This window comes from Topomyia yanbarensis, chromosome 3 (genome assembly GCF_030247195.1).
Source record: "Topomyia yanbarensis strain Yona2022 chromosome 3, ASM3024719v1, whole genome shotgun sequence".
Taxonomy (NCBI): Eukaryota; Metazoa; Arthropoda; class Insecta; order Diptera; family Culicidae; genus Topomyia; species Topomyia yanbarensis.
Window position 1 is genome coordinate 276,808,334 of NC_080672.1, and position 11,681 is coordinate 276,820,014.

The following is an 11,681-nucleotide window of genomic DNA, read 5'->3' on the forward strand; positions in this document are numbered from 1 at the left end:
ATTCTTCGACACATCCATGAAGGAAGAGATTCGTGGAATCCCGGACCATATACGCCCGCAAGTGATCCCCAATATATTTTATAATAAATTCCGAGAAGTCGACTGTGACAAAATGTTCTACACTGACGGATCAAATCTCGATGGGTCCACTGGCTTCGGTATCTTCAACAATACTATCACCGCTTCATTCAAGCTCAATGATCCCGCTTCAGTTTACGTCGCAGAGTTAGCTGCAATTCAGTACACCCTTGGGATCATCGACACTCTGCCCACAGATCACTACTTCATCATTTCGGACAGCCTCAGCTCCATCGAGGCTCTTCGTGCGATGAAGCCCAAAAAGCAATTCCCATATTTCCTGGGGAAGATACGGGAGTCCTTGTGTACGTTGTCTGAAAAATCTTATCAAATTACCTTTGTTTGGGTCCCCTCTCATTGCTCTATCCCGGGCAATGAAAAGGCCGACTCATTAGCAAAGGTGGGCGCATTAAATGGTGACATATACGAAAGACCAATCTGCTTCAACGAATTTTTTAGTATTTGTCGTCAGAGGACACTCAACAGTTGGCAAACCTCGTGGAGCAATGGTGAACTTGGACGATGGCTACATTCCATTATCCCAAAGGTATCAACGAAGCCTTGGTTCAGGGGGATGGATGTGGGTCGGGATTTTATTCGTGTAATGTCCCGACTTATGTCCAACCACTACACCTTGGATGCGCATCTGCGGCGTATTGGGCTTGCGGAGAGTAGTCTGTGCGCTTGTGACGAGGGCTATCACGACATCGAGCACGTTGTCTGGGTATGCGCCGGGTACTTGGACGCCAGGTCTCAGTTAAAGGATTCCCTTCGGGCCCGAGGTAGACCACCCAATGTCCCAGTCCGAGATATACTGGCAAATCGTGATTTCCCCTATATGTCCCTTATTTATACTTTCATAAAAACGACAAATATCCCAATTTAGCCCCTCTCTTTTTATTTCTCGTTTTAGAAGCTTTCTCTTGCCTTGTGGGACCGATCAGCTCCAGACTGCAACTATGTAACCGCCGTCGCACTTACCACTACGGAAACTGAAGCGAGAGCGACTCAAGGTCCGATGACTTTTGAAGGATTCCCCGCGGGTCCGAAGAATACCATCCGTCAATCCGACCTACTAGACTGAGGCGGTAATCTTTCGCTGATCTCCCGTTTGAGCGAAAGTTGCAAGTTTTGCTCTTCTCTCCCGGTCACCATCTACGCTTTCTCTCCCCTGTCCTTGATACAATTGCTTCTACAGCCCCCCTCTGAATATCTTGACCAAGCATAAGTCTCCGCTAAAAAAGTTCAAATTTGTATTCTGTATTCCTAGTTTTAAGATAGTTGTAATTTTACCTCTTTGTTAAAACTATTGCCCCCCATCTTGTAAATAGAATTGTATCCCTAGTCTTAAAACACCTGCGAATTTTCTCATAAATATTTGTTCCCCCTTTTGTGTACCAAACTATATTGTTAGTTTTAAGATAACTGTAAATATTTCCTAAAAATTATTACTATTGGATTCCTTGTTTTAAAATTTTTTCATAAAAAAAATCTTTCGCCCCCTCTCTTGTATATAGAATCTTATTTCTAGTCTTAAGATAGCTGTAAAATTTTTCTTTTTTAAAAAAATATTTCAACATTGTAACCTCCTAGTTTTAAAATATACAAAATGTAAAAACAAAAGAATTTGGCACCGCCAAGCTAACGCATTTGTGCCTATCAAATAAACGAAATGAATAAAAAAAAAAAAAAACTTCTACGTATCGAATGATCTCCGACATTTGCTCCTCGTGACTGGAATCCGGCGTCGTATCAAAAGAAATACTGTAGTAAACTGCGTCCTTGATGGCCGTAGTTATGGATTTTCTCACTTTGTTACCCAAAATATCGATAATTTCGTTTTGAATATCATGGGAAAAATATGAGAGATGTCCCGGGTTTGCAGAAACCAACTCTACATGAGCTTTCAATACAGGATCGAAATTACTGAGATATTTTACAAGTGCGATGAAATTTCCTGGGTTAGAATCATTGGTAATAGATTCTCGATGTCCCCTTAGTGCTAAATTTTGTTGCGCAAGAGTGTGAATTGTAGCAATAACACGCTCAAGAATATCTTTCCACACTTTAGCTTCTTCACGAATTTATTGCTGCAAACGATCATCGATGAAGCTTCCGTTCTTCATAGAGCGCTCCATATCTTTCCATTCCAGAAATGAAGAACGATGTCCGGGGCTATTTTCATGGTCGCCTATAAGAGGATTAAGTTTTCTCCAAGACGAAAAGCCAGTGTTACCGCTAAAGCTACTTTGATAATTTTTTTGTGCAAATAGCGTGCAGCAAAAGCAGAACAATACTTTTTTGCTAATAGAATGGCACATCCAAGTTCTTTCAGTTCTTTCACCATTTTTATGTAATCGTTGAAACCAACTTTTTTGAAGTGATCTCCCCGATTCGTCAGGATGAAAAGGACCATTTTGGTTTTGTAAAGGTTCTGTGCCAGTATTAACCATCAAATCGCGAAAAGATTTAGAAATATTTTCGGGCTAAGCACCTATGTCACTCATGATATCTTGAATGTTGTTATTGTTATCAGTAGTAAGTTGTTGCTGGATACTTGCTCTTTCCATGCTTTCATGTCCCAAAACATCGTTCTAAGATGAATGAGTCATTCAGAATAGAAAAATCACAAAAAAGTTTTATTCCAAAACTTCTCTTACCATACTGTTTTCTACGTCCATGTTACTAAATTCAGATTGTTTTTCACATATTTCAGGTGAAAGTTCACAATCCTTCGTTCTCGGCGTTATCTTTGAATTGTACGAATCAGATCAAACAAAATGAAATATGTAATAATTTTTCGGGTTATTACAATTACCTGCTCTTCTCCAGGAGAAACATTATCAACAACATCATCAGCACTCCGATCCAACTCCGATAATTCAAGCATGCGAGGATTGTTCGCATTATTTTCTGGAGATTTATTTGAATGGCCCTTGATGAAATTTTCCATAAACTCTTTTGATTGATTGGTAACAAATTCTCTTTTCATTCGCATTTTCCTGAATTGTGCACCACTTAATTTTATTCGTTTAGACATCCCTTCTGCTTAAATAAAATGCACGATAGTAAACCAAACCAAGTTTGTCATAACCAAACGTCCTTCTAAGCAAGGTCCTAGCATGCGTCACAATTGTTAGTGTTTGTAAACAGAGACAGCCTATGAAACATGGTATTGATGACACCGTCGATATCATGCGTCGAATGAACTGCCACACATACAAGCAGGGGTTGCTTTAGATGTAACGCATGCTAAGACCTTCCCATGTAAGAACTGTGGTCATAACCTGTGTAGTCGACAGAGGTCATAAATGATCGAACACACTGATGTAGCACGTGAGTTTGTTTACACGTTATTCGTGTAGTCAATCCAGCATGTTAAACGCATGCAATTCATTATTGGTCCTCAATTCATGTGGTCGCAATGTTATCCATACGTAGATAAAACACTTTCAACATGGCAAAATTGACTACACAGAAAACGTATATCTGATGTGTAAAGTTAAACCCATAGTTTTAGTTAATAAACAATTAAGCTAAAAATATTTATTTTCATAACAGAAGTTCATGTTTTCTTAAGGTAGGACCACAATTTAACTGAAAGATTTACTTGTGAGGCCAGTGTATATTATTTTTCGTGGAATTCGATAAAGAATGGCACAAAAGGAAAGTTTTTGAAATTTATTTGCTTTTTCCACTGTATTGTGTTTATGGAAATTAGAAAAATTGCGGGATTTTCTACAAATATTAACTGTTTTGTACTAAATATAAATTAAATACATTTCAACACAATTTAGATAACACGTTCATTCAGTCGCTTTTCAGAGTAATTGCATAGCCTTTCTTATATGAGAAAGCCAAAAATAATAGGTGCATCTTATCGCACACAAGCGTATTTTATATTTTATTCGTGTTAGGCATTGGAAACCTTCAAGAATTCGGTAAAAGTTAAAGCGCCATTGTATGTGTGGGTTACATTTGCAATTAGATTGCATCGAGATACATATAGCAATCTATTATATGAATAAGAAAACACCAACATTCAATTTATTTCTAAAAATCCGCAATCTGAGCCGATTTTCACCATACTAAGAAAGGTGCCTCACTAATTCGGTAATTTCTTGCCTTACAATCAATGGAATGCGTAAAAATTGACATCAACCGTTTTGCTTCGTTGTTAAGAACCAATATAATAACACAAATGCGTTGAAAACAGTAAAATTCTCGTGTTTGAGCACAATGAAAACTCGTATTGAGTGCCCCTATTGTTGCGCTACCATTTGACTCAATGCGTTGAACAAAGATGGCAGACACTGCTCTAACCAACGGCTTCAAATGGGTAGGGTGATAATAGAAACATGGCGCAAATAGGCTCATCACCCTATATAGTTTTGCTCCGTTTCGACCCGATTCGTCTCCACCTGAATCTTCAACTAGCGCAAATACAAGATGAAGTCGAACGTTTCGCACTCGCCTTAATTAGTGAAACCTGAACATTTAGAAAAAAAATCAAATTAGAATATGTTCAACGGATTATGCCGCCCTCCAAGTTTGCCGCCCGGGGCGGCTGCCCCCTTCGCCCCCCCCCCTAGCGCCGCCACTGATCGGATTGATGATTAATCCCTCTAATAGCGAGTTACGAAATTAATTTAATCAATAATTCAGACAGAAAAATACTTACTTCAATAAAGTTTTAGAAAAATGTACCACGAAGATTTCTTTCGGAGACTTTTGGTTTTCGAGATGTAGGGCGTTGTTTGTGAAAAGTCGCTCAACACAGTTTTTTCACCATAGTTTTTTATGGAGCTTTAAGCGATTTCTGATGTTCTAGAAAGTAATATAGACAGCCGTCTATATTATAATAGGTAATTTTGTAAAATACGCTAACCTGTTATCGCTTGTAGTAACTAAATGAAAGTACTTTTTTTAAATACTGGAAAAATCAGTGCGCCCCAAGACTGCCTTCTACCTAATAGTTGCAGTGAAGATAGTCAGATTCTGCCATCTATCTTCGTATCCCGCACAGTAGTTTTCGATTTCTAAAATATGTTCTTAACAATTCAATTAAGCTACCTCAATAATAATTTTAGAACCTTTTGCACACTTAATGTGTTATATATATATATATATATATATATATATATATATATATATATATATATATATATATATATATATATATATATATATATATATATATATATATATATATATATATATATATATATATATATATATATATATATATATATATATATATATATATATATATATATATATATATATATATATATATATATATATATATATATATATATATATATATATATATATATATATATATATATATATATATATATATATATATATATATATATATATATATATATATATATATATATATAAAAAATTGTTCTACACATACCCTCAAATCTCAATCGTTACAGAGTTATTGAACTTTTTGTGTATAAAAACCTGTTTATCTTAAAACACCTCTAACTCAAAAAGTATACTTCGTATTTTAAATCTTTTAGTGCCATTGGATAGGTAAGAAAATTTTCTATTGAATAATGTACCCATGTCTTTCAGATAATTAGTTTTAATTACCTTTTAGTTGTAAAGTAGTTAAAAGTTAGTGTTTTTGATGAGGTTTTTGTTAATTTTCTCAAAATAATGAATTATGATTATAGCAATATCTATTATCCAAAAGTTGGGTTTGAGAACGTTTCATAATTTGTTCTTCAACATAATATTCCTATCTCTTTTCATTTCCTTGTAATTTCACTTCTAAACTTTTCCTGTAATTGCCTTGCAAGTTCTTAAAAAACTATAATCTAAAAAATATGCTTTATATCGCTATTGCCAGGGCTTCATTGGAAAGCTGAGAAAATTTCCCTTCGATGTATGTACAGATATCTTTTAGTTAAGTGTACTACATGACTTTTTACTAGTAAAATAACTCAAAATCTGCATTTTTTGGTGATTTTTGTAATTATTCTAATTATTAATCAACTAAATTTATCGTCACTATTGTTCATTTGGTGCCCCTTAATATTCTCTACAACTTGTTATTTGACACTTTATCCCTATCGCTTTTCATTTCGCTGCAATTTAATAGTTCACACAGCATGACCTCATCACAAATGCAGTGGGTTCGAAATCATTGTTTTGCATATGAAACGAGAAGATAAAAATGATTTTGCTTCGAAACTAAAAGAGATAATTGAATGGAGTCAAACGAAGAATTGTAGAAATTGCTGAGATGCATTAATTCCATGATAATAATGGTGTGGTTTATTATTTACTATTTTAAGAAAATAACGAAAATGCTAATAATAACACTAACTTTAAATTAATTAACTTCTAAAAGAATACTAAATATATATATATATATATATATATATATATATATATATATATATATATATATATATATATATATATATATATATATATATATATATATATATATATATATATATATATATATATATATATATATATATATATATACATATATATATATATATATATATATATATATATATATATATATATATATATATATATATATATATATATATATATATATATATATATATATATATATATATATATATATATATATATATATATATATATATATATATATATAGGTGTGTGTTTTTAATAATTTATAGAGAAACAAGCCAAAAAATAATTCGTTTGGAAAGTTTACTTAGGCTTATTGAAACCAAATACAACGGAGTTTCTGTCTGTGATTTACTTAAATCATTCAATGCACAAAAAATCGCCCATTCAAGAAAAATTCGCACCCTATACAAACATATAGTAAAAGTATGAAACCTTTAGTTTTATTCACAGAAAATTTTGTGCAAATTAAATTCTTATTTTTATTCTATAAAAGATAGAACTCAACTATCGGAATGTCCAACCCCTTTAACTTCAGAACGATTCTTGATTGATGTTCTACGAAAATATGAATACGTCCTTGTTTGATACTATCGGTTTTACTTGACAATGGTTTTAGCCACGTGGGTTAACATATTTGACAGTCAGGGCCGTAGCCAGGTCTTCTGGCGCCTTTGGCGGAGTATCGTTTCGCGCCCTTTGATGTTTACTTTGGCTTTCTGTTTCAGTTAGTCTTTTGAACATCTACATGGACATGGCATACTTATCCTGACTTAATTTGTGACTTATCATCACTAAGTTAATAAAGCAGATTAAGATTTCAGCGCTCGCACCGGGCCAACACTACGCTATGGGCCTGCGCAACAGTCGAGTGACCCCATTTTTGCCTCTTGCTCGCCTTTAAAGTTCTTAAATTTCCCAGAATATCTGTTTCTTTCTTCGTATTCTTAGTCATCAACGGCCTCTAAGCCCATGTATAAATAAAATCTTTTGAAAAAGAACCCAGCTGAAAAATGAATGACAAGTCTCGTCATCGAAAACTCCGACTTTTCGTGAAAAACACATTGAACTTAGTCGGACCATATTTGATTAAGAATTGTAAAAATTTCCAAACAACTCACGCAGAAATTTTCATCCGTGACATATATATCGGAAATCGCCGAGAAAAGCTCAGAATTGTGATATTCTCTCTAAAGTAAGCAAATGATATTACTGTCGGAAAGTCTTTTCAAACTCGTTGTGCATACATTTCTTCGTTTGTTTGCGTTTTCACCTACGAAAATTTCGAACGAATGCGTGGGGTTGTGTAACGTTACGAAAATTATATTACCCCTTTGTGTATATGTATAGCTATAAATTCTCCTTAGTTTAATTTAAAAAAAAAAACAATATGTAATCCCCTAGTTTTAAGTAATTTGAAATGTAAAACAAACCAAGATTGGCACTTTTAAACTAACGCAAACCTGCCTTATCAAATAAACAAATTGGATAACAAAAATCCATTATTTGTAAAAAACACGCATCACTAGTTTCGATCCCACCAGTTCACATCACATTTAAGATGATTTCCTTTCCTTGTGGGACATCACGCTTGCCTAGGGTCAGCTAGCTAGCGCCAATCCGATGTTAGCTTAGTCCTGTCATTAAGTTAGTGTCATATTCCGATGAGACGAAGTCGAAATGCAAATTACATGACTAATTTAATCTATTAAACCATTTTTATTTATAATTTTACATTCCAAATGTAAAAATAAAATGCCAGCAACATATTTTTACATAGCAGACGTAAATACCAAAAAGAGCATATAACCTAATAGCCCAATTAAAAATATTGTTTAGGGACATCAATTAAATAATCGTAAGGATGAATGTTGTTATTGACAAATATGAGGCTTTTATTTTGTTAAAAAATTTCTCAGTTTTGAAATGAACCTAAAAGGACGGCAATATATAGTATGTAGAATTAGAGGTATTTTAGGTCCAACACTTTATTTACAGAAATAGTTAAATAGCTCTGTAACCGTTGAGATTTGATGTTATGTATGCAGGGTTGCCACTCTAAAGCTGATCTAAAAATGTCTGGCAAAATCTGTTATTTGACTGCAAGCTTGCTTTTTGTCTGAAGGCAACAAAAAGCTCTGGCTGTTCCAGATAAATCTGACATAATGGCATCCATGCATGTTCTATACATTTTTTTCTATATATAATTCTCTATCATCCCTCGAGAGGTTCTGAGGTATGAACCAAATATCCCGTATACGGTACTTTCCCCATCCACATCACATGACCTAGTAGGGGAATTGTGGGAAAAACCGACACTGTGGGTAAAACCGACACCCCACAACATTTCCTAGAAATCAAATTTTTATTCATTTCATAATGATACATTATTATTAGTACGTTTGTTTAGAGCATTTGAAGAAAAATTGGATTTACGTTAGTACGCCGAATGTCATAAAAATAAACAAAACATACGACAGCAGCGTTCATACTCATCTGGATGTTAAATTTCGTTGGTAGATTTTAACCGAACAAAAGCTTTTCAAATCACCACATTTTTCAGTACCTATTATTATCGGTCTGTCCTATGATCAACTAAGTGTATTGAAGACGAGTTTGAAAAATTCAATATTTTTAATAGAATTTATAAAAAAATGTGCGCTGTTGGGGTAAAACCGACACCCTGTGGTTAGGGTAAAACCGACACGCTGTTAAGATGGTTGTGTATACTTGCCTATTAGAACACTATAGTATTAGCAGAAATACACAGAAATACTTTTATTGTGTTTATTTTTTGTAAGTCCCTTTAAAAATCAAAAATTGGAATTTTTGCTTATCTGATTCTATCGAAGCTTTTGCTATTTCTGCAAAAAGCTCATCAAACCGAATTTATAGTGTTCTCTTGGTTTGTCATAGACGAACTTTATCACAATGAGACAATGATCTTATGTATACCTCAATAGATCGTTGATGATCAGAGTCCGGAAAATCAAATCTAAAAAAGATAGTTTTACTAAGAAGTGTGTGTGTCACTTATAAGTGAATGAATCCAATTAGCAGAACGTACAACGCTTGCAAATCTTCGCTTACGAAATAAAATGACCCTGGTGGTTGCAATGATGTGCGCAAGGGTTATTTGGAAATACTCATATCAATAAATAATCCTATAGCATCAAATACTCTTATTTATAGTACTACGCTTTCGAACTTTCTTCCCCTCACTACACGATGAAGCAACAAAAAGCACATATTTGCATCATACATACTCACACTTTAATCACGCATATATCTCATTTTCAATAAAGATAAAGATTTTAATAATGTGGAGAGAAAATAAATTAAAGGGGGTGTCGATCTTACCCCTATAGGGTCTCGGTTTTACCCACCCCTATAGGGTCTCGGTTTTACCCGCAGTGCCTACAAAAAGTCACTTTGTTTTCCAAGTTTTATAACCAATAATTTTTAATGAAATTAATTTTTTGAAGCGCTGAAAAAATTAAGTCTTATTAAGAATTTTCTGAAGAAGAATTCTGCATACAAACTATAATTTTATTGGTTTTGTGGCAACTTAAAAAAATTGTTAATCTTAAGGTGTCGGTTTTAACCATAATTCCCCTACTTTTTCCACCCGCATCTGTTTATAATTTTATGTTATATTTGCGAACTATAGGCAACCTTACCCAACTCAGATAACTTTTATTTTCATACATGAAACCCGCTGATACAAGCACATATAAAAAGTCGAATTTAACACGTAGGTACTGAAAAACAGTTTGCTTGTATGAACCATACACATTAATTGTATTCATAGTGTGCCATTCAACAGTTTATTACTTTTTACGAAGTTGGGTTAACCCTTAAAAAGGCAAGCTTAAATTGCGACTTCAAGAAGCATCGCTCCTAAGCCCCAATGAAATCAAAAGCCTCTTTTTTGACGTTTTATCATTGAGAGAATCGAAAGCCTGAAAACGCTCAATCATTTGTATTTCAAATTATAAGTTCATTGAAACTGGAGAACTGTAACTAGCCGAGTAAATGAGACCCTTTGCCTCTTTAAGGGTTTAATAAATTTTATAAAGTTGTATTGCTTGCATGATAGTGAAACTATCAAAAGTTGTAAAGCTATTTTTTCCAGACTAGTCATTTTAATTTTGTAATCCTTTGATCTTTCATTTTATTTTCTAAATAAACTATAGCTTGGAAACGAAATTTACACTGTGTAAAAGCGATAATCCTAAAAAAGTATATATGACTTGGAGTTGCTTGAAATTTAAATTTCTTTCTCGCAATACCCATCAATCGTGAAAATCCGCACTAAACAGTCGAAGCGAATCCCAGTCACGTAGGTTCTAGCTAAACATCCGTGCACGTCAGAAAGGTCATCGCTGACGCTTGTTGATTGACGAGTGGGTCTTTTTACGCACCCGCACAGCTTATGGGTGCCTAACCCACATTTTTTTGTGCGTCAGACCAAAGCTACTTACATGCAATTCGGCTTGCTTCAACGGTTGCATCCATATACTGGTAGATAGTAACGGATCCTTGATACTGTGTCATTGGTCCGATGACCACATCACTCGAGTTTGATAAATTTATCACACTGGTCGTTGCCGGTTGTAAGGTGCTGTTGTTGCTGTTGTTCAATGAGGCTTCACTTTTTGCCCCGGCTCCTGAATTCGAACCTTGGCTGTAACTGTTCGTCGGCATATGTGGGATACCATTATGCTGGTGGAAACTGTTATAGCGCGGTTGTATGCTCATCAACGCATTGTTAACGGAATCTGGCAATGGAGTCCCCGACGGTTGGGGCGCGTTTGTGTTCATGCTCGAAACCGAAACGAAACACTCAAGATGTAGTCCAAACTAAATAGTTCTATACTGCGAATGGAGAACTCGTAAAGACCGGAACCGATCACGAGAGACTTCAACGGGAGTGTGTCTCTTGCAAAGTTCTTAGTGCACTAAGCAGTCACCTATTCTTCTCCTATCGGTTGAGGCTGTAGATGATTGACTCTCATTTAAAAACCAGTTGTTTGTGTGTGCTGTGGCCGGTTGGGAAAATCCCATACACACTGTGCAGGCTGTTCAATTTTGTTTCGGAATATACGCGCTAGAACGACTCATCGCATGAAGCAGGCGTGTTCGACTTTACTTATGTTCACAAAATTTTGTTTGTATTATCATTTGTTCAA

At 34.6% G+C, this 11,681-nt stretch overlaps 1 protein-coding gene across 1 annotated transcript in view; it reads right to left on the reverse strand.

Annotated features, from left to right (window-relative positions):
* Window positions 1-11,429, reverse strand: part of LOC131690173 (peptidoglycan-recognition protein LA) — a 35,847-nt gene extending 24,418 nt beyond the window's left edge. The window contains exon 1 of the mRNA XM_058975736.1: window positions 10,974-11,429. Within this exon, the coding sequence (XP_058831719.1) occupies window positions 10,974-11,313 (340 nt within the window). The 5' untranslated portion in view covers window positions 11,314-11,429. The remainder of the gene's footprint in view (window positions 1-10,973) is intronic.
* Window positions 11,430-11,681: the final 252 nt, after the last annotated feature.